This window comes from Chelonia mydas, chromosome 5 (genome assembly GCF_015237465.2).
Source record: "Chelonia mydas isolate rCheMyd1 chromosome 5, rCheMyd1.pri.v2, whole genome shotgun sequence".
NCBI classification, from domain to species: domain Eukaryota; kingdom Metazoa; phylum Chordata; order Testudines; family Cheloniidae; genus Chelonia; species Chelonia mydas.
Window position 1 is genome coordinate 43,030,548 of NC_051245.2, and position 23,830 is coordinate 43,054,377.

General features: G+C 39.9%; 1 protein-coding gene across 2 annotated transcripts in view; it reads left to right on the plus strand.

Annotated features, from left to right (window-relative positions):
* Positions 1–246: 246 nt before the first annotated feature.
* Positions 247–23,830, plus strand: part of SLC30A5 (solute carrier family 30 member 5) — a 28,359-nt gene continuing 4,775 nt past the window's right edge. Inside the window, exons 1-15 of one of the 2 annotated variants that reach the window (XM_043546952.1) lie at positions 402–776; positions 989–1,111; positions 3,204–3,270; positions 4,817–4,902; positions 6,121–6,208; positions 7,082–7,169; positions 9,938–10,014; positions 11,074–11,244; positions 11,962–12,250; positions 12,644–12,852; positions 15,438–15,595; positions 16,412–16,541; positions 20,206–20,437; positions 23,132–23,233; positions 23,404–23,454. In XM_043546952.1, coding sequence (XP_043402887.1) covers positions 703–776; positions 989–1,111; positions 3,204–3,270; positions 4,817–4,902; positions 6,121–6,208; positions 7,082–7,169; positions 9,938–10,014; positions 11,074–11,244; positions 11,962–12,250; positions 12,644–12,852; positions 15,438–15,595; positions 16,412–16,541; positions 20,206–20,437; positions 23,132–23,205 — 1,866 coding nt within the window. In that variant the 5' untranslated portion in view covers positions 402–702 and the 3' untranslated portion in view covers positions 23,206–23,233; positions 23,404–23,454. Of the gene's footprint in view, positions 777–988; positions 1,112–3,203; positions 3,271–4,816; positions 4,903–6,120; positions 6,209–7,081; positions 7,170–9,937; positions 10,015–11,073; positions 11,245–11,961; positions 12,251–12,643; positions 12,853–15,437; positions 15,596–16,411; positions 16,542–20,205; positions 20,438–23,131; positions 23,234–23,267; positions 23,495–23,830 lie in introns of those variants that run through there. The other variant, XM_007059010.4, reaches the window with a different exon arrangement.

A 23,830-nucleotide genomic window follows, 5' to 3' on the forward strand; every position in this document is an offset into this window, starting at 1 on the left:
GCAGAAGAGACCTGTGACACTGGTAGACCAGGTGCCAGCTCTTGCCAAGGCATCCGCTGAGCACTGACAAATTCATAGCTGGAAACTAGACCAGCTCACCTATATGTTAGTGTTGTTCCAGTTAGGTGTTAGACTTACAAAGGTGGGGCAAGGCGGGGGGAGTCAGTGGGACAGGGGCAAAGGGGGCAGTGAGGGTGGGGGGAGGAGGAGGAGCAGGAAGGCGCAGGGGCGGGGCAAGGGGGGGTCAGTGGGACAGGGGCGAGGGGGAGGGAGAGGGGAAGGCAGGTCAGGGGAGGCCCGGCTCACTGCCCGCCCCGCATCGGGCAGTGCCAGTGACCCGTTCCCTGCTCTTCCCCCGCGCTCCTCAGAGGGAGGTCGCTGGTGCGCTCAGCATCCGCCCCAGGCCGTCAGGTGGCGCTGCCGCGAGCTGCGCCCTGTCCCTAGCCGGGCGGGTCCATTGGGCGGGGAGGGGGAGGGCGCGGGCGCTCCCCCGCGCGCCGCGCTGTAGTGAGGAGTTCCGGCCGCTGAGGACGTGGCTGGCCCGGCTCAGCTTCCGCAAGTCCCGCTGCCGGCCGCGGCCTACGGGCCTTGCCTCGCTCCGGAGCTCGACGTGTGAGCGCGCCCGGCCCAAGCTCGCAGCACGCGGAGGATGAGGAGGCCCCGCGGCGGGGGAGGCGGCCTCCGCGGCTCCTGAGACCCGGCATGGAGACGACCTACAGCGGCGAGGCCCTGGCCGGAGGCGGGGGGCTGGGGCCCGTGGATGTGCCCAGCGCCCGGTAACTGCCGCTCCCAGCGCGGGGAAGGGTCGGGGGTGGGGGGACTGGGAACTGCCAGCAGGGGAGCCCCTGCGCTGCCCGGTCAGGCTGTATTTCACCCAGTGCCCGGGTGGGCTGGGGGCCTCTGAGCCAGCCTGCGTCCCCGAGTGGGTCTCGGTCCGTGTTGCCCCCCCACGCTTAGGACACGCCTGTGATCATTTGTTCTTTTGCAGGCTGACTAGATACATTGTGCTGCTGTGTTTCACCAAGTTTCTAAAGGCTCTGGGACTTTTTGAATCCTATGATCTCCTGAAAGTGGTTCACCTTGTCCAGTTTATCTTTATAGTACAGCTGGGGTAAGTGTGCTGCTGTTTAAGCCTTTTATAACACTGCTGCAGCGTCTTCCTTTTGGGAATCGTTTTTTGGGTAATGAATGCCTGGGTTTCTTCCCATTGGGTTTGGAAAAGATTCATTCTGAAAGAAAAAAAGTTTTTCATAAGAAGTCAAGGGAGTTTGTGCCTTTTGTGTGCTGCATGACAGGTTGTTAAAGGAGCAAAACCTTCCTTGTTTCTGGTGGAATGTACATTTAGACACAGCATAACAGCTCCTGACAGATAGCTGTGCAGGAAAAAAAGTTGAGATGCTGTGTTGTCCTGTCCAGCTACTGGGCCTGCTTTTCCTTCACCCCTTTTTAGGTTTTCATTTTCAGTGTGGAATCTATAGGTACTGATGTAGAGATGTCTAGAGCGTAGCTGCTGTGCTTTGACTTTCTTCTTAGATAAAGGGTAATCTAAGCATACTCTTGTCGTGGGTGATAAAAGGATTTGTGTTGTGATGCACAGCTGTATGATGCTACAAAACTAACCATTTAATTGATAATAGAAATACAATGGTAGATGTATTTAAAATGATCATCGCCAGTTCTAGTAATAGTCCCTGTACTTAAGAGGAAGAATATCTCATTGGAATCAATACTATCTAAATCCTAATATTTTAAGCATGCTTATTGTAGTTTGAGAAACTGTAGGGAAGAAGGGGATTTTTTTAATTCATTCATTAAAGTGCTCGTAGTTGTTAGACAGATGATGTAATGACAAATACTGAGTAAAGAGAATAAATCTGTATCTAGAATATTTCATTTAAGTGAAAATTACAAGTAAAATCAGTGTGGTCTCTCCTTGTGCTACCCTTTTCTTTGGAAGGAAGCTAAGCTGCCCTCCACCCTAGAATCTTACTTCCTACATCTGTTGTCATCCTTAATATCTTTGCTGGTAGCTGGACCAATACTAATTTAAGCTTGGCTCATAATGAGTTGTGAAAGCTGTGCTCTAACTTGGCAACATTGACTAATGTCAATTAGCTTATGTTCCCATTTTATTTCCACTTTTGGGTTTTTCACTTGACTGTTCCTGAACAACATAATATTTTTTTCTTTTAGTTCATTTTTTATGGTTGTTGGGAAGGTAGGATATTGGGTATACTGTTTCAGGCCAGTTCTAGTAGAGGTGTGTGTGGGTGAGTGGCTTTATTTAGTTTTTATGCAAGGTAGGGGCAGCTTAGAAATGAAAATGTAACAGTAGTATTATGTAATCATGCTCCCCTTCAAAACTCTCTTCTTTTCTACACATTCACTTATTTTGATCCATACTAAGTGTGAATTAACAACCATTTGGCTGTCCTCTGCCAGACTTGTGAGGATGGCAAAGTAGGCAGGACTAAAATTCACCTGCTACAAAAAGTTTACTGAACCTTATGGCTACTTGAATAGCTGAAATGGGCTATGGGCAGGAGTGAAAGTAAAATTGAGCTCTTACCGGTACAGGGCCGGCTCTGGCCCTCTGGGAAGGGGTGGGGCTGGGGTCAACTTCCCAGCCAGCCTGTCTGCGCTGCCTGACCCGCACTGCCTGGGGCTCCAGCGGCAATTTAAAGGGCCCGGGGCTCCAGCCACTGCTGCCGGAGTCCCGGGCCCTTTTAAATCGTGGCCCCAGGGCAGCTGCTACTTTTGCCCCCACCCCACATTGGTAGGCGGGGGGGGGCAAAAGGGGCAACAACATTAAAGCACTGCCAGGGCAGTGCTTTAAACAGGGTCCTTTGCTGCGGCCGATGTGGGGTGCAAAAGGGGCAGCGACGTTAAAGCGCTGTCGCAGCAGTGCTTTAGTCAGTGGTACAGGCCGGTACTGGCGGCTACTTTTTACTGGTACGCCATACCGGCCCGTTCCGCCTTACTTTCATCCCTGGCTACAGGGAACAGAACCAGATTGAGTCACTATTGTTTTTTCCCTCTGGCAAAAACTAGGTAGCATTCATTTAAAACACAAGTGGAGCTGTAGAATAATTACTTGTACAAGGGTTGAAACAATTGCCTAGAACTAGTCTGAATAATAAAATGACCTTTGTCTGAAAGCGCACTTGAACTAGTACGCTGATGGAGAATATTTCCCCTAACAGGTCTGCATTTTTTATGGTTTTGTTTCAAAAGCCATTTTCTTCTGGAAAAACTGTGACCAAGCGCCAGGTGAGTTGACTTTATTCTTGAACACTCACTTTTAGATACTCTGGGACAATATGAATAATGACTCTAATAAAATATTTAGTTGCTCACTGAAAGTGAAAGGGATGTTTCTGGTTTCATCTGGAAAATGTGGCTGGGATTTTCAAAATGACCTAAGTGACTTAGGAGCGCTAGTCCCATGGAAAATTACACCCTGCATGAGCACCCTGTGCTTTACCAACTAACATGCAAATAGCTGTAAATATGAAGAAATCAGTCCTGAGCTGCACCCTGCGGAATGCCTCCTGTACCAGGGACCAGGAGGAGGAGGGTGGCCCAGAGGATTGTATTGTGCGGGAGGGTCTGGGCCATCAGCTTTTCAGCCCCTTTGTGCTGATCCCACAATGCAGAGGAATCCAAGCAATTGTCAGAATGGAGCTTGAAATATGGAGAGGAAGAACTTTTGTCGTCACCCCTTCCCTCTCCCTGCATTCATCTTTATATGAAATAAATAAAATAATTGATTGTTCCACTACATAGTAATTTGGAATTTATTTAGTATAGAGGATCTGAACTATTGTATCAGGAAATGTCCTAAAGGTAAATTTGGTTTGAGAAAGCTCATGACAGAATTTAAAAGAAAGTGAGAGGGGGACCAAATTTCTTGGCTTTGTCATACATCAGGAAAAATCTATCTTTCTGTCTGCTAAAGTTTTTAATTTGGTCTTAACTCAAATATTGGATTTTTGGCATATGAATAACTTGAGTGGATTATTTAAAAAATAAAAATCGCATCCAACTTTATCTAGTTGTTTGTCTGGTTTAAAACTAGAAAATACATCTATTGTTTGCAGTGTTGTTGTAGCCCTGTTGGTCCCAGGATATTAGAGAGATCTGGTGGGTGAGGTAATATCTTTTATTGGACCAACCTTCTCACCCACCTTGTCTCACTAAAATACATCCTAAGTAGTTTTATTTTAATAAAAATGAGCTGCATCTCCTGATTAAGACTTTTAAAATCTTAATCATTCAAATCTTAGGTGCAGGCTTAATTGGAAGCACGTAAGTAGTCCCAGTTGACTTCAATAGAACTACTCCTTGGGATAAAATTAAGTGTATATATATATAAATATTTGTAGGGTCAAGGCCTTAGTTTTGTAATGTTGAACAACTTTATCTAGCACTGTGCATGTTTGTCAGATGTATTTTATTGTGTAATACACTGAATGTCAGCATTTTTTTTGACCACTAAGTAAATTTGACTTCAGCCTAACTACTGTAACCCATGGATTTTTTTTAAAAAGGTACTAAAACTACGTCGAAAGAACTTGCTGCTGTGATAGAAAATGATAAAAGTAAAGAATTTCAGCCATAAAATGTCTTTCCAAAAGTAAACATAATGGGGCATTGTGAAGTAGTTAAGACAAGTCAGACTGTTTTAATTTCTGAAGATGCTCAACAGCATACATTTTAATGTTCCTTTAATGTAGTGGTTGGTATGTGAATTGAATGCAAGATGTTTGTTTGGAAAGCAGGCCGAAAATGTTAATAAAATGTTTTTCTTTTATAGTGGATCAAAATAGTTAAACATGCTGTTGTTGGCTGTATCATTTCACTTTTGTGGTTTTTTGGCCTCACTCTTTGTGGACCTCTCAGGTAATGTATAAACTTTCAGGCATGTACAAATAAAGTATGCTAGCTTAATTTGTTTTATAGTTATTTGAAATATCAATTCTGTACACTTAATTTCTTTTTAAATGAAATGTGTTTGAGAGAAATGTACTTCTGTTTGTTTATAAAAATAAATCCTCAGATGAGCAGCCATTATTCAGTTCCTGGTTTGCTGCAGGACATCCTAGTTCACTCTTTTAGCGTGCAGGGGCCGAGCGTACTGTGGTGATGGTAATACTCTTAGGTCTGTGTATAGAAAAAGTCCCTTGCATTATTCAATTGTGGTCCCTTTAGTTCATTAAGTGGCAATCTTGACTGATTCAGAAAGGATCAGAAAAAAGATGACAAAATGGGACTTTCAGAGGTGAAGAGCTTCAGGAAAGCTTCTCTCTGAATAGTGTATGGAGATAGGGCTTAAAGCTATCAAATTTTGCAAAGGTTAAGCTTTGTTTGCCTTAAAAATTGGTTTTTAGCTTTTAAGATAGCAAAGATGTCCAAATGTGAATCAATTTACTGCCCTGTTCTCAGGTCAGCTGAAAGTTCCAGTGCCTTTGTGAATGCTAGAAGTCTTCCCAAGCAGAAGTGGTGAAAATGATGTGTCTTGTAGTCACTTTTACTGCTGCTATTAAGAAAACTATGGACATCTGTAAAACTGACAAACTGTCACTTTCAAACTTCTGCTGCTTGGGAAAGCTACCAGCAATAGATGAAGTCACTGGAGTTATGAATGGGGGATGAGGATCCAAAAGTGAGAACTATACGTTGTCAGCATTGAGGAGATTGTATGAGAAGGGAGAGTAGTGGAAATCAACTCCTCAGTAATCAGAAGTTAACAGGAAAAGAAAAGGTCCTTTTCCCAGCCAGAGAACAGGGAACTTAAGATTTATCAGACATTATTGTAATATGAATATTAATTCCATCTTGAGCAGTTTGATTCTTGGTGCTCTAATAAAGCATGCTACTGTTTAAAAAGTGTTTAGGTAGTTACTGCTACTCAATTACTGTACATGATCTATTGTTTGAGCTAGAAAATAGACTTCAGGTTCCCTACCATCCTTTTGAATTGTACAACGTTCCTATTGAAGCCATAGAATAAATCCTTGACCTCTCTTCCATTTAATTTTAGTTGAAACCAGGTATATCAAGCTAGTGCATCATATTGAAATGGACCTGATAAAAATTGATGTCTCTTTTGTTTTGTAGGACATTGTTGCTGTTTGAGCACAGTGATATAGTTGTTGTGTCACTGCTTAGTGTATTGTTCACGAGTTCAGGAGGAGGACCAACAAAGGTATTTAAATATTTTTTGCTGAAAATAAAGTTATACATTATAAAGTTCTAAATGTAACAGGTATTCAGGAATATAGTAGAAGTAAATCTAATTGTTTCAGACTCAAATTCATAAAAGGGGTAGGTAAATTATGTATATTTTAATTTTAAATGTAGGAGAAACTGCAATCTGTACTTTTTTAATGAAATAAATATGCAACGGGTGCATATACAAGGAGTAACAACATGAAAAGGTGTTTGAGATTCATGATGATGAAGAGATGCAAGTTTATCATTTGTATGCAGAAGAAACTTAAAATATAGTATTTTGCACTTCTATAGCACTTTCCAACCAAGGACTTCAAAGTGATTTACAATACTAGTAAATTAAGCTTCATAGCTCTGTGAGCAGAGACACAAGGAAATATTATCCCCATCTTATGGATGTTTCAACTGAAGTACAGAGAGATTAGGTAACGTTCCCAAGGTCACATACAGTGACCATAGCCATATTCTCAAGACAAATAATTCTTATAATACCTTTCATCTATAGATCTCAATGTGCTTTACAAATGAAGCAAATATGATTATCCCCATTTTACAGATTTTGGGGGGGGGAGGGGGAGGAATGAGGCCCAGAACTGCAGTGACTTGCCCAAAATCACCTAACAAGTCTAATAAAAGCTGAATATAGGTGGGTTGTTTTTTTATATATATATACCAAGATCTCTCTATCTGTTTCACCAAATGTAATTTTTGCTTTAAGGATTTTGTTTTGACTTTGTTTTTCTCGTGTTTACACTTACACGCTCATACCCTTTGCATTTTTTTTGCAACTTTTAATGTTTGTCATCCAAATAAACCATTTTATATTGATTCCCTTTTGTCTTTCCAGACAAGAGGTGCTGCATTTTTCATCATTGCTGTGATCTGCTTATTGCTTTTTGATAATGATGATCTCATGGCTAAAATTGCAGAACATCGTATCCTTTCTTACCATGTGTTTGGAGTAAAAGTGTGAGTTAGCCTTGTTTCAACTGCATTTTCCTCTCCAGAGCATTGTACTTATGACTGGAAAGAAAAGGAAATAGTCATTCTGAGCAACTAATCCAGTCAAATGCACGGTCATTAGTTACTTTAGTGATAACAGCATCAGCTATAAATTTGCTATAAATAATTACAATCTAAATGACATAATGACAGAAAAATCCCAATTTAATTGCAAGGCCCCTTCAACTATAGAAGCCTCTCGGTTCAGTTTTCCCTCTCAGAGAAAGTTTGAGGACTATGTCCATGGAGTTGTGGATGCTCAGCACCTCATAGTATGTCTATACTGTGCAGTTAACCTGCATGGATTGGTACGTGGGTTAGCCTAGCCTGGTGTGAATCTCCCCACTGCAAAGCTGTATCCACACTGTTTCTGGAATCCCATGTGTGTCTGGGGTACATCCCATGATTTCTTGTGCTGAGGTGCTCAAAGATTCTTTTTCAGTCATTCTGTTAGATGCAGGAGAGCTTGTCTGTCCTTTGGGAGGAATTGTGGGAAGGGCATTAGAGGACTGTTGGTACTCGAGTGATTTAGCATGCTTCCTCACTGCCAAGTTGGCAGGTTTCAGCCCAAGTTAAAGAGTAGCCTGGGTTCTAACCTACACACTCAGCTAGGTAAGATAGACCATGCTTAAAGCACCTCCAAATCTGAGTCAAAGGTTTTTCTATGTGGATAATAAGGACGTTAAAACCAAGGTAACAGCCCAGGCTAACTGTGCAGTGTGAATATACCATCAGAAAATCACACTGCTTTGGTGTCTATATGTAGGAATGCCTAATTTTAGACATCCTCTGTTAAAAATTTTGACCTGAGTATCTACTTGGGTCTTGCAGCATGCTCAGAAGATCAACCATCTTGAGCCCTTTCAGACGTGGGAGAAGAAAATGAGTTTGCTTGAATGTCTCGGGTGATCTCAACTCCCAAGATAAAATTTGAAGAGTGATGGCCTATAAAATGCTCAAGAAACCAACTGTAAAGAGCTTGTTAGGTTAAGATCAGCACTCTGAATTACAGTTGGAAGTTGATATATGCTTCCTGTGTGAAACACCTCTTAGTGGGATGTCCTTCACTAACTAAGCTTTCCTCAGAGTCTTCAAATATAACCCAGTTTGGAGCAGATTGCATTCATTGTTGGGTGATAAAGGTAACGGACAAGATTCCTGGAAAATAGTAACACAGTGGATAAATATCACTGCCAAAATTTCTTCTAGTTGACTTGCCCCAAACCTTCATCACTTCAGTCTCATCTGCATTGAACTTCATGTAGCTGGTCTGTTGGAATTAACTATATTGTAAAGTATTAATATTAATGTGGAGACAACTAGACACTAATTTAACCATAAATTCCTTTAAGTCCAAAGGCTGAATAGTGTTTTATGCAATTGCTCTAAACATGCCTAACAGTCTAAAAATAAGCAGTTACTACACCCAATACAGTAACAAAGTATTCATAAGCATGTGATCAGTATACAGTACTTACAAATTAGGCCAGATCTAGGGGAAACTGTCTCATCCTGATGTGCTCCAGCACAGTTAGACAAAGAACCCTCGGATTCATAACTCTTTATACCCTTCAACAAACAAATGATCTAATAGCCAATTACCACTTTAGCTAACAACTAATCTGAGACAGTTCGCACTGATTTTCAGTTTTCATCCAGATAAGAGTTATAACCTCTTTCCTCCTTATTTCTTCCCCTCCTTCCTGCTGACCAATAGCTTTTACATTACACCTGGGTTCACATAGGCTTTGCTTTTAAGATACCACTGGGATGTGGATTGGGAGGGTCCATGTTGGCTCCTTTTAAGACAAATTCTTTTTGTCTTATTTACAACCTTCTTTTAAGAAACTTTCCCTTATCTCAACATCCCCTGCTCCATTCCTTCTAGCCTTATAACTCATTATTTTCACGCACTTCCTTCTACTTTCTTTACCAAACTTAAGATAACTCTAATTCTTTATTTTCATATTTATTCTGCACGGTCTCTCATCCACACCCAAGCTTACCAATTGTCTTCCTTCATTTTCTGTTAGACCAGTTTCACTTGCTTCTAAGTTAAAACATAAATTTTGCCTATTCAAAAGGAATAATTTTTAAAAATATTTTATCTTGATTGCACCTCTTTTTATTTGTCAATTTCATAAATTTTCTCAAGTTTAAATTTTTGTTCGGAAACTCTTCAAAAGCTATTAATGACTGTTTCATACTTAAGACATTTCATTGATAAAGAAATACTGTAATGCTTCCAGTGAAAATTCATCTAAGTTTATTTCTGGTATCCAGTTCATCCTCCTTAGTCCAAATAATTGCCAGATTTAACATTAATATTAAGACTAGCTTATGTGAAATATTTCAGGTTCTGTCATCGGGTAACACCATTTTTAATATTTTCCCTACGGAATCAACAGACTTACGGACTTCTGTAGTTTAAAACTTTAGAATTATCAATACTTCAAAGCTTAATTTGATTCAAATATTACTTTCTTTAAATGTATATTGTTTCCTCTACTGATCTCCTATGGTATTTACAGTTTCTGTTCCTCTGGTATGCCTGTAGCTGTGTTTTCATTTTTTTTTAAATAACCTCAGTAAATCACTTGTGATCCTTATGAGAATGAGGTCCTATTAATTCTGTTGAGATGTGATTAGGCAGCTGGAAGAGGGCTCATTTGGAGAATCTTCCTTAACTTAATTTGTTTAGCTGAGGGACATCATGACAGTGCTCTTACCCATGTTCTTCATACAATAATTGCTTTCCTAGGAGTTGCCGATCACAAGGTAAATTGCTTTCTTCTGTAATCTAGATGCTGAATTATTGAATGATGTATTCATAAAAATTCTGTGAAGAGAACTGCATTAATTCAAAATGTCCTATCAACTATTTACTTAACAGCATTTTGCTTTAATACATAATCTGAACGTATCTATTAAATTTGTTCCTTTTTTATTTGAAGTTTTATTTCAGTTGTGACTTAGATATGCATGATCCTTAATAGACAAGTCCTCTGTTCCATAGTGTTATCAGTCATTGTCTTGTGTATCTGTCTCTTTCCCATGCTACTTGGAGCCTAAGAGCCAGATTCTGATATCCTTGCTTGAGTTGGGTGGTACCCCAGTTTTCTCTGTAGTCCTATTTTAATTAGTGGGGCTTTTTACTGAGTAAGGTATTAGAATCATGCTGTATGAGGCTTATTGCTGTATTTGATTGGAACTGTCCAGCTAGTTAGTCTTGTTGCTGGAACTGCTGCCCTGCAAATGAGAAGCCAAAAAGAAAATACTGAATTTATGACACCGCTAGAAAACATTGGTCTTATTTAAAAATAAATCAGACAGATGAGTTAAGTGAAATATGTTAGCCCAGCACAGGGTAGATTAGACCTAAGAAATACGAGAAGCTAATTTTGTATACGTAAATATATTTTGTAAAGATTAGGGAACAATTTCTAAAGAAAAGGTTGGGGAGAAATGACACAGGGCTTGAATGAAGATAAATAAATACAAAGAGTGTGGGTGATATAAGATGATTCCATTTTATTTCCAAACATTTCCAATGTGCTACTTTGTGGGTGGAAGAAGGGAGAATGGCCAGAGAGAAATTGAAGATGGAGTTCCAGTTAGAAATACTGGGAGTTGCAAACTAAGTCATAGAACGTTACGGTTAGCAAATAAAGCTTATCTTTGGGGGAAAAGGGGAATACCTTTTCTGTGTCTTATGTTAATAAGTAAAAGAAGGAAATAAGGAAAAGAATATTAATATTCTGTCATGTAAATACTACTTATATTGGAGTGAGGTGGTTGACTCTTAAGTACTGCTAATAGGATCTATCTGTGTTCCAGGGTGGAGTGCTGTTGCTGGTACTGGCATTGTGTTGCAAGGTTGGTTTTCATATGGCTTCCCGAAAGCTCTCTGTAGATGTAGGTGGAGCCAAGCGTCTTCAAGCTTTGTCTCATCTTGTTTCCGTCCTTCTGTTGTGCCCATGGGTCATCGTCCTATCTCTGACAACTGAGGTAACAGCATAGCAAGTGTTCATCAGCAAAAGTGACTGATATTCTAACAACTGCATTTGTAAACTGCAGCATATACCTTTCCTTTACAAGAATTTTATTTTACATTATTGAAACTACTTTTCTTGAGATTTTTACTTGGAAAAATAGATTGGTTTTTATATGCACAGTGTTTCTGATACATTCGTCTGTGTGATTTGTTGGGGGGTGGGGGGGAGTTGCTCTCTAAAGACTCCTAAGAAGAGGATATGTTGGACTGTGTGCAGTAGTTTGGTTTCTCTACTAACCTTACAGAGACAGTGATGATGAAGATACTGTTTCTCTTGGGGAATACATGTTCTAAATTTGAGGCTTTTACACCACTATCTTTCTATGTAGGGATAATTAAATCAATGGAAAACATTTTTATAGCAAATCAACTTCATTAATTTCCTAACTGGATGTTTTTTTCTAGAGGATTTGTTCTAGTTCAACCACAGCTATTGGACTTGAAGCAGTAATTAATTCAGGGAAGTTCTGTGATCTGTGTTATATAGGAGGTCAGACTAGATGATCACGATGGCCTTAAAATCTATGAATACCTGTTTATTTAAAGTGTCTAATGTATAGCAAACATGTAATAGACTAAATTCTAGATACATAAACTGGTACTATATATAGGTGACACATCTACCAACTTGTGATCAATATTACTCAGAATTTGTTCGTTTTTTATCACAGAGTAAAGTAGAATCCTGGTCCTCTCTCATCATGCCTTTCGTAACTGTTATCTTTTTCGTCGTGATCTTGGATTTTTATGTGGAGTCTATATGTTCTGTCAAGATGGAAGCCTCAAAGTGTGCCCGTTATGGATCGCTGCTCATTTTGATCAGTGCGCTGCTCTTTGGCAGCTTCTGGACACATCCGATAACGGATCAGCTTCGAGCTATGAACAAGCCAGCACACCATGAAATCACAGAGCATGTTCTCTCTGGAGGAGTGGTAGTGAGTGCCATTTTCTTCATTTTATGTACGTATTCCTTTTTTTCCCCTTTAAATGATAAACCAGTTAAAAATAATTATATATTACTGGAAGATCACCAAAAATATTTCTCTGTAGAATTCCACCACAGTTGCTTCGGTGGGTTCCATGGGTGAGGGGGAACAGCACAGTATTGTAAACCCACAGCTACATTCATAATTCATTGCCTACAAAAAAGGATACAGTAAATCTGTCTGCTTGTGGAAATGATGATCCAATCTAGTATAACAATAAAATATAGTGTTAGTCTTGAAAATGAAGCTGGTGACTTTCACCACCTTGATATGCTTGTGGAAGTTTTAATCACTGATAAAACACTTGCATTATCAATCCACCATAAAGGTTAAAAACAACAACAAAAACATCTACCTCTCTTTGCAGCTGCCAATATTCTGTCCTCCCCCTCCAGGAAAGGGCAGAAAGGCACTCTTATTGGCTATTCTCCTGAAGGCATTCCTCTATATAATTTTATGGGTGATGCTTTGCAGCATAGTTCTCAGTCGTTACCCCGGTTTATTAAAGAGTCGCTGAAACAAATCCTTGAGGAGTATGACTCTAGACAGATTTTCTACTTCTTGTGCCTAAATCTGGTAAGTGCACTTTTTTAACTCTAATGACAAATCATAGTAGAAAAAGGGTCAATCTTTTTAAAATTTACTGGCAACTTTTAATATGAGCTTTAACATAGAATCATAGAACCTGAAGGCACCTCGAGAGGTCAACTAGTCCAGTCTCCTGCACTCAAGGCAGGACTAAGTATTATCTAGACCATCCCTGACAGGTGTTTGTCCAACCTGCTCTTAAAAATCCCCAATGATGGAGATTCCTCCACCTCCCTAAGCAATTTATTCCAGTGCTTAGCCACTCTGACAGGAAGTTTTTCCAAAACTTAATTAGTTTTGGTATAGTTAATTTAATGGAGATCGGATACATTTTTGCTGGATCTTCTGTGAAAGACAGGATAGTTTGACTTACAGTTGTACTTGTCAGGTTAATATGAATAGTCATGGCACCTTGTATGTATTTGTATAGCGACTAGCAAAAGTGGCCTCACTCATCATTGACTCTTCTGGGCCCTACTGCAATATAAATATACCCTGACAAAGCATTGAATGCATTTACAAAGACTGGCTCCTGTTTCCTGCCCTGAAGACCTTACAATCCAATACACACAAGACACTCCATAGTAATTCAGGAACGAGTGTTGAAAGACAGAGATCAAGGTATGAAGGATTTCTGAAATAAATCGACTTGAAGAAGTGGAGAGGGTGGTTGGTGGACAAGAATTGGGAAAAAATTCCAGATGTGTGGGACAGGATGATGGTGTGATGATGGAGATGAAAGATGACTGAGAAACAAAATGAGTAATTGGCAGTAGGAACAAAATCAAAAATGTAGTGAGGAAACAGGGGAGATCACATAAGACCTAGAAATATGAGCAATGAGCTTGAGTGCCTGCAGATAAGATAGAAAGTGGGAAGTTAGTTGAAGGCATTCAAAGGGGGGATGACAACAGCAGTAGAGGGAGATCAGTTTAGAGTGTCATTTTGGAATAGACGGGAATAGAGATGGGAAATGGGGAAGCTGCATGGACTAAGATTATAATAATTGAGGTGTGAGATCAAAGAATGCAGAAAAATGTTCGCAAATAAGATTCTAGTAATTTTCCAGGATGGTGAAAGTTTGGATGTGAGGGGAGTAAATTGTCAAAGGGTATGTTGATACTGCGGTTAGACAGCCACAGCTGACTCAGGCTCATCGGGCTCTGGCTGAGGGGCTGTTTAATTGCAGTGTAGACTTCTGGGCATGGGCGGCAGCCTGGGCTCTTGGATCCTGCGAGGTGGGAGGGTCCCAAAGCTCAGGCAGGAGAAGCCTGGAACTGGACACTGCAATAAAACAACCCAGCAACTAAAGCCCTGAAAGCCTGTGTCTGCTGTCATGGGACAGCTGCAGGTTTTTAATTGCAGTGTAGATATATCCAAAGATGACTTCAAAGATATGAATGTAGAGGATGGGGAAGTTAATGGAGAAAGAAGGAACTGGAGAAGGATTAGGAAGATAGCTTGGTTTTATAGAGACACAGATTTAAAGATAACAATGGGTCATGCAGAAGGAGATATATGAGGTAAGTACCATCTTGCTCTCCTCAAGACTAATTCCTAAACTACGTAAAACCATTAGTTAGCAAAGAAAATTGACATAATTTCTATAAAACAACCTCCATAAATAAAATTTGTAGTGACTGAAAAACACTTCTGTTAAACTACATCTTAATGCAATGGCTTTTTGAAACCTGCTCAGTGGATAACAAACCATCCATTAGGTGACAGTCTTTGGGTAGACAGCCTTTTGATTTGTTACAAATAATGCTTGCTTGGGAGGAATTCAAAATCAGTGTTCGGGACAGTTGTTACTGAGTAAGAGGGCTTATGTTAAGACTTTTTAAGAGGAGTACTTTCTTCTGCAGGAGTTTAATGTAGCCAATATATGCTGGTTGGTCATACCAGGTGTCTGAGGTATTCGCTAACCACTTAAGGAGTGCTCTAGCTTTGATACAAGTAATTTATGAACAGCAGCTGTCCAATTTTCAGATATTCATAATCCTCCAGGATGGACAAGTCGTGATCTTAAAAAAGCACCCACCAAATGAATTGGTAAACTGTCTGTCTGGCTTCCAGATGTCCACATAATTACCATCATAATTAATGAGAACTGTTTCCCGTGTTGACTGCTTTGATAGACACTCTGTAGACTAGAAGGGTTTGCCGATATTATTGTCCTTTCAGCCCAAGAGATCAGATCAGAGTTGTGTTACATTGGCATGGCAGTGTGTATGAAACTCCCTGCTCAGTGCTGTTTATATTGATGTGTTTGTAAATAAAGAATTCTAGTTTCCCATACAGGTGCTCTCGCTTTTATAGAAATTACATTTGTTTGTGCAGAAGAGAGGGGGAATTTTAAAATGTCTGCATTTACATTGACTTTTAATACAAAACTTATTACAATCCATTGTTTTGTAGACTAGAGTAAAACTGGTGCAGAAATATTTAAACCTTCTAAAATTAGTAGTGCTCTTATGGCAGAGCTTCATGCCAACTGCATATGCAAAATAAAAGCACAATTTCATCTCATAACGTGTTACAAGAAAAAAATCAAAATTTTTCTTTCGTTTTAGGCTTTCACTTTTGTGGAACTCTTCTATGGAGTGTGGACCAATAGCCTTGGTCTAATCTCAGATGGATTTCATATGCTTTTTGATTGTTCTGCTTTAGTTATGGGACTTTTAGCAGCTCTAATGACTAGATGGAAAGCAACCCGCATATTTTCATATGGGTATGTACACTGACTTTTACATAATTATTTTGAAGAGATTCTGCTAGTTAGTTATAGGTCCTCATTTTTTCCTGTTAAACACAAGGGACTAGGGGTATGTTCCTAATATGAAATGTTTTCGTGGCACTTAATATTTCAACACTTTGTTATACCTCCTCTTTCTCCCTGCCCCTCAAAAATGTCCGCCAGTGTTATGAACCCATTGTGCTAGTCTAGATCAGTCAATTTTTCAAAAAGAAAATGAGATATTACATGTGAAAAATACAAGCAGTTATATCGGCATGATTGCAGGAAGGGATTTGGGATTGTGTGTGTACACGTTGAGATATTCAGAATTTAATGGAGTATTTAGCCATGTAACTCCCAGTGAAATTAGGGAATTTTAGCCACACAATTCTGCTAGCCAGCTTGACAACTATCAGCCGTAATGTGTGTGGTATAGTTAACTTTTTTTAATTGTATCACTAAAACTTTGTATTTTGAGGACAAGGCCAATTATCTCATGGCCATCTTTTATCCCTTTTGTCTACCTACCATCTCTTTATTTTGTCTTCGATTGTAAGCTTTTTGGGGTAGAGATTGTGCTGTGTTGGGAAAGCACCTACCACGTTGTGATGCTACCAGAGGACAGAGCTGAAAATAATTGTGTAACATATTTGTTATGGTACTTTGTTCTAACATTGTGAAAAATCAAACTGACTTGAAAAGAAAATACTGTATTAAATGCATGAATAAGCCAAAAAATATTTTCAAATATGCTAAATCTAGCTATTCCTCAATCTTTCTAAAATGTACATTACATTTGTTCACTTTCAGGTATGGCCGTGTAGAAATTCTCTCTGGATTTATTAATGGCCTTTTTCTAATGGTAATAGCTTTCTTCGTGTTCATGGAGTCTGTGGCCAGACTAGTAGATCCTCCAGACATAGACACAAATATGTTAACTGTAAGTTTTGTCATTTTCTTCTGTTAAAAACAGTTTGTTACTCCTGTTGAATATTTATTCCTTAATTTAAAATTAAGATCCACTTATCTGTGTAGTGGGGACTCAAATTATATAATGTCAAGCATTTGTTTTCAGTGTGACTTCAAAATGTTTCTTTGCTTTCTATTATATAGTGACTAACAGAATTAAAAGTCAATATGTCTAAAGATAAAAACTGTTATATTGCCTGCTTCTAAATATGTTATCTTCTCCTGTTTAAAAATAAAAAAATGATCTCAACCTATTCAAAAATAGGTAAATTACAGAAGTAATTCCTTATATTACCATCTTAGTTTTATAATGAATGGCATTTGTGGGTTGGAAAGGGGAATAGTGTCATTAGCTTTGTGAACGAGGCTTTAATTATTTGATCCTCCTATTACATGGAAGGAAGTTCCATTTATCTACAAAATAAACTATTGAGTACAGTAACTCCTTGATTAATGTTATGTTCCTGAAAAAGGCTACTTTAAGCGAAACAATGTTAAGCAAATCCAATTTCCCCATAAGAATTAATGTAAATAGCGGGGGTTAGATTTCAGGGAAATTTTTTTCACCAGACAAAAGGCTATTTTTTTTTATATATATATGGAGGAATGGAAGAAGGGGAGACAGCATGGCAGAGAGAGACAGACACACACGGGGTGTGTGTGTGTGAGAGAGAGAGAGAGAGATACGCATTGCCCTTTTAAGTATGCTGACCCCACTCTAAGTACATTGCATTTTTAAGTAGATCAGCAACTTGAGATAGCAGCTGCTGCCAGCAACTCCCTCCATTCTGAGCCCTGTCATGTCACCCCCCACACTCTGTGGAGGTAAGGTTTAGGAGTAGGGGGCAGGGGGGCACCCTGACATTAGCACCCTTCTTCCCCCCACCCCCTTCTGCACAGCAAGCAGGAAGCTCCTGGGAGCAGCTCTAAGGCAGAGGGCAGGAGCAGCGCAGGGCAGTAGGGGGAGGGACAGCTGAACTGCCTGGCAATTGATAGCCTGCTGGGCGGCTGCCTCACAGGGAACTTAGGGGAGCAGGGAGCTGGTGTGTGTGTTTGGGGGGGGGGGGGGGGGGGACATGCCAGTCATGCCAGTTCCAAGCCCCCCAGCTAGCTCCAATGGGCTGCTCTTTCTGCAGGCAGTGGACAAAGCAGGCGGCTGCCAAACAATGTTATAAGGGAGCATTGCGCAACTTTACACAAGCGTGTTCTCTAACTGATCAGCAACATAACAATGAAACAACGTTAACTGGGACGATTTTAAGTGAGGAGTTACCTCTAAAGTCAGCTAAGATACAGTATGGTAGGTGTGCCTCTAGTTAAAACCATGATGGAGCCGTAAGTAGTTAACATGCATTTTAAATCAGTCCAAGCAGGTCATTGGAGTTGGTCAATAGAAGCATCTAAATATATCATACTTGGTAACTGTAGTGTGTAATTGTATAGCTATAATAACGTGTCTTATCCTTGCTCTATTTTATTACCGCATAAAGTATATTATACTGCTGGATACCAAATCTTTTTAAAACAAGATAAGGGTTTTGATCGCTGGAGAAATAGTAATTTCATAGTCACTTGCAAAAACATCAAACCATATAACTGTGTTAGTGTAATTGGCTGTTTCTCTGATTTGTGTGTTAGAATCTTTAGTCAGTAAAATCTTTAGTGTCAGTAACTTTAACTACCCTTCACTGAAATTGAATTAACTCGCAATTTCAGATTCCAGCCTCTTGATCCCCAGTTCAGTAAGATCTGGGGTGATTAAAGAAGTATTAGTTCAGTTCCTGGAGAGAAAAGTGCTGTATGTTCAGTAACAATCTTTTGGGCAGAAAGAGTAGCACTGATTACTTCAATGGGAATCTTTCGACCTTGTGCCTTTCCTATAAGAAAAGCAAGGCTCAAATTGGATGGAACAAATCTCAAGGCTTCAGCAGAGATGTTAAGGAGCCATAGATCAGATTTCATATTAGCTTACTGTTCAAACAGGTGCTGATCTAAGTTCCCTTTAAGCTGCGTGGCCACGCAGCTGCCTATTAAGCCCCACACAGGGGCTCAGGGCTGCAGCGGGGAGAGGCACCCCTCCCCGCTGGCCCCAGCATGGACCTGCTGCAGCAGGGAAAGGCACCTCTCCCCCGAGCTGCTGCGGCGAGAGAGGGCTGGGGGGAGTCCTTTCTCTCCCCACCGCAGCAGTGTGGAAGCCTGCATCCCCAAGCTCCTCATTCCTGGCCCCACCCCCAATCCCGCACCACCAGCCAGAGCCCTCCCCCCCAACCTTCTGCTCCAGCCCTGAGCCCCCTCCCGAACCCCTCATCCCCAGCCCCACCCCAGAGCCTGCACCCCTAGCCAGAGTCTCTCGCCCCCCCCCAACCTTTTGCCCCATATTGGGGCATATAACAAAATTCATTCTGCATATGGACATAAAAAAATCAAGGGAACAGTGGTTCTGATTACTGCAAGTAGTCTTAAAACCGTCATTGATGTATGTATGGGTACAGCTGGATCATGGAATCAAAACTGTAGATCCAGTCTTTTCACAATTTTTGCTTTTTTTTCCCCTAAGTTTAAGCCTTCACTTCCTGAACAAAAATAAATTTTACTTCTATTTTGTTTTTTGAACAAGTGTGAAGTTACCTCTTTCCTCCCATTGAAGGCATTGAACTTCAGTGCTTATATAATGACAGGTTTCAGAGTAGCAGCCGTGTTAGTCTGTATTCGCAAAAAGAAAAGGAGTTCTTGTGGCACCTTAGAGACTAACCAATTTATTTGAGCATAAGCTTTCGTGAGCTACTGAATGCATCCGATAAAGTGAGCTGTAGCTTACGAAAGCTTATGCTCAAATTTGTTAGTCTCTAAGGTGCCACAAGTACTCCTTTTCTTAGTGCTTATATAGACACTTAAATACTAAATTTTAATAGTGTAATTTAAAAGAGACAGTCATCTGGAGTTAAGGCCTATCTCTCATACTGCTTTCAGGATGAGTTCTGTGGCCACATTCTCCAAAGGAAAGCTTCCTATTCCTGTACCCTCTGCTAGTAGGTGAGGGTTCTTTCTGTCTCCTTCCTAGCTGGCATTTTTCTGTTAGTTTTCCAGTCTCTTCATGCAAGAGTGGTGGAGAGTTATTTGTATTGTGGTAGCACCCCCAATGTACTGCTCAAACCCAGAAGGCGACATTGTCCCTACCCCAAAACATTTACAATTTAAGAGGAAGCGTGCAGGTCCTTTTTAACTGTTCCTGTATGTTCTACTTGATAAGTGATTCTGGGGAGTTAAGAGAGAACTTTTGCTCTATCCTCAGAGCTTTGTTTCTTGTGGGAGAAGTAGACAAACTCAGTCTCACTTAGTTGAAAGCAAAGTTGTTTGTCTGTACCTGCTGATACTAGATTTTTAAGAGGAAAAGAGAAATCCTTCATATGAAGAGAAGTTTCACTTGTGAGCATTCAGCAGCAAGGGAATCCTCCTGCTATTGTCATTGTTAAATGCAGCAAATTGGATGTGCTACGGAAGTATGTTAGATGCTGTTAACTTGTTTGCTAGAACAGTATATTATTTCTGTTAATCTGAGTGTTTAGGAAGAAATCAAATTGGATTTAAAGGTTGGTTTGTTTTGTTTTATTTTTTTTCTTTTCTCCCTCTCATAGCCAGTCTCAGTTGGAGGGCTGATAGTAAACCTTGTTGGTATCTGTGCCTTTAGCCATGCCCACTCTCATGGGGCTTCTCGTGGAGGCTGTCACTCACATGATCACAACCATTCACACCATGGTCATGGACATGGACACAGTCATGGCCATTCCCACAGTGACCATGGACACAATCACAGTCATGGACACTCTCATGGGTTTTCAGGAGGAGGCATGAATGCCAACATGAGAGGTAAGTACAAATTGTTTCATTTTAAAAGTAACGTAGCCTTCGAGAAACCGTTTACATCAAAGTATCCCTTGTCCACTTTTCTTAATCTCTCTAAAACTCGTTTTCTGGCAGTCTTTTTACATAGCACAGATAGAGCTTTTTGGAAAAGCTTTTTCTAGCTAAAATGTTTTAAAGAATAAACATAATTTGAGATATTCCACTAGCTTCTTACCTCACACTTAATGTTCTCAGATTTGTGATGGTATGGGTCCTAGAGGCTCTTTAATGTTGATTTCTTTTCATTATTATTTGATCCATAATATTTTTACAGTACCCAAAGTGTACTACATATCTTAAAGACCAAATAGAACTCCAAAGTCCCTGCATCTAATTTTAGATGGCATATGACAGCTGGTCGATTTTAAAATAACTAGGAAAGGGATGGGGAGTGGAAGAACCAAGGTTAACAGCAATACACTTAAACAGTTACTCTATTTAGACACATTCACCTATTTAATTATTTGTACTGGGGTAGCATCTGTAGGCCTGAACTTCTGGTTCAGTTAAAGTGTTAGGTTTTTTAAAAATAATTAACTTGTCACTTATGGTGTGACATCCCCTGGGGTACAGTCTGGACTGGGGAGCCACTGTGTCCCCTTAACTCTCCAGCCTGGGGTGCCTTTTACTCTGATTTGCCGTCAGAACAGCCACTTCTGGCCTGCACATGCAGCCTTCAGCGTGCAAAATCAAACCCAGCTGAAAATATGAATGCTCTCACAGCCACACATGAACTATATATAGGGTGACACCCGCAAATCACCCAGTCTCAGCACTGGACCCCAGAAATGTGTCTTGCACTGCTTTGGACTCCCTCCCCTTCTCCCCAAACTGTGTAAGCTCATTAAAAGTCCATCGTTCTATCAAAGGGAATGATTATGCACCAGCCTTTGTTAACTTGAGTAGCAATCCCCAAGCACTTCCGTCAAAACACACTGGTTTAGACAAAAAGAATTAAACAAGTTTATTAACTAAAGAGAGATTTTAAGTGATTATAAGTGGTAAAGGCATAAAAGTCAGTATTGGTTACAAGGGAAATAAAAGATAAACATGGAAACCTTACCAAGCTAAATCCTAAACTTTATCAAGCTAAATAAGATTTGAAAGCAAAAGGGTTTCTCACCCAAAACTTTCAGCAGTCCATGCTAACTGGAAAGCCTTCCAGTTAGGACCACTCCCCCCACCCAGTTCAATGATGATTTTTTGTCTTTCAAACACTCTTGCTGCAGTGAGTAGAGATGGGGGAGGAGAGGTGGTCAGAGGCCTTTTTGCCCCCTTCTTATATCCTGACCCTTTTTACTGGAAAAGTCCTTCCTGGGTCCTGGGGTCAGAAGTTCTATTGCATACATGCTCTGCCAGCTGTCCCTCAGGTGAATTGTAAATTTCTTCTTTACAATTCCTGTTGCTGAAGAACAGCTGCTTAAGCCGATGATTGCTCTTCACACCTGGCTGGAGCCAGAGTGCCTTTTACTCTGAAAAACTGATTTGTGGACATTACCCAGAAGTATAGCATATTAGTCACAATCATACAATAGAATCTTATAACTTCATACACACTGTTGCTACACACACCAACAGGACAGTGATGTTCAGCAGATTATAAATTTTCAAATTGCACCTCACAAGGCATACTTTGTACAAGTGTTATCATAATTGTATGAAAAGTGGTGACCATAATAGTATGGATTGTCACACTGGGGTAGCATCTATAGGCTTGAACTTCTGGTTCAGCTAAAGTGTTGGATTTTTAAAAATAATTAACTTGCTACTTATGATCCGTGAGGAAGAAGCGAATTTTGAGAGGATTTGAGGGAAGAGAATAGTGACTGGGTGGGCCAGGACTAGGAAGTCATTCTCTCTGTTGGTAACACTGGTAGTAGTCTGAACAAAGTCATAGAGATGGTTGTGAGCGAAGTAGACCAATGGGACGTTGAGGCTGACATAGTTTGCCTTTACGAGCCAGCATGCAACACAATTTCTACAAAACTTTTTTTTTTGTAAACCGTGTTTGTCACTGATTCATAATATAGAATAATACTTCTCGTCAGTTCTGTTAAAGACCAGACTAACGTAAAACACAAAGCTGGCAGCATTATTTTATATCTATATATAATGTGTATATGTATGTGTATCATATACTATCAGCAAGTATATTATAAGTGTGGTTACTTGCTGGAATCTTCCTGATAGTATGGAAAAAATACAATATATAGCACATCTACCAAATATTTGTCACATTGTCTGCTATAAGAAGTTTTAGTGGGTAAGATGTATTGTTTCAAGCATTTAACTATCACAATGCTATATTATTTTAATTGAGGCGCTGAATGCAACCAAATAGCTGAGATGACTATTCTACCCATCTGAATTTTTTTATTTTTTGTAAAGTCTGCTCAGCTTCTCACTACTTGCGTATTCTTTAGTGGGAGATGAAGTACCAGGATTAATCTCACGAACTATTAGTGTTAAAGATTGTTTTGTACCTTCTAAATGAAAACAGAGTACTAGAGTTCAAATGATATAAAACTTTAATCCTAGCAGCAACAGCAGTTTGAGATGTAAATCACAGCAGAATTAGAACATTATCGTTTTTATTCCAACTTAATACTTGCCAGCATTAGAAACTATTTAGCATATCAGCAAAGTTTTCTACCATAGGTCCAAGACCAGAGATCCAAGAGAGAATTTTGATCCCTGTACTGAGATTTTATTTTAATACTCATGCTATATAGTCCATGTGCTGATGGCAACTAAATGCAGGTACTCAATCATTCAAAGTCTTATTTTGTTTCAGGTGTGTTTTTACATGTGTTGGCAGACACCCTGGGTAGTGTTGGTGTGATCATATCTACGATATTTATCCAACAGTTTGGATGGCTGATAGCTGATCCCCTGTGCTCTCTCTTTATTGCTACATTAATTTTTCTCAGTGTTATCCCACTGATAAAAGATGCCTGTCAAGTACTTTTGCTGAGGCTACCACCAGAATGTGAGAAAGATCTGCACATTGCGCTAGAAAAGGTCGGAACTTAAACTTGTATTTTGTTTGTTTTATATACAGTCTAGATTTATAGTGAGTTTGAGAACTTCATTTATTAACTTTTACATGCAATCATTCCTCATTGTGCCAGTTATCTTTGTCTAAGACTCTTGGGCTTCCCAAATTTCTTGTCTAAGTTCATCAGTTTTATAGAGATACTTGAGTCTTTTTTGGTTTTATTAGTTTATCATTTGCAATTTTAAAAATCCATGAATTTTGTGGAATCAACTGTTTAAATAACAGTGGCAGCCATGTGTTGCTTTTGCTTTTATGGACAGTTCATAACCCTAGACTAACTTGGTAACTCTGTAAACCTA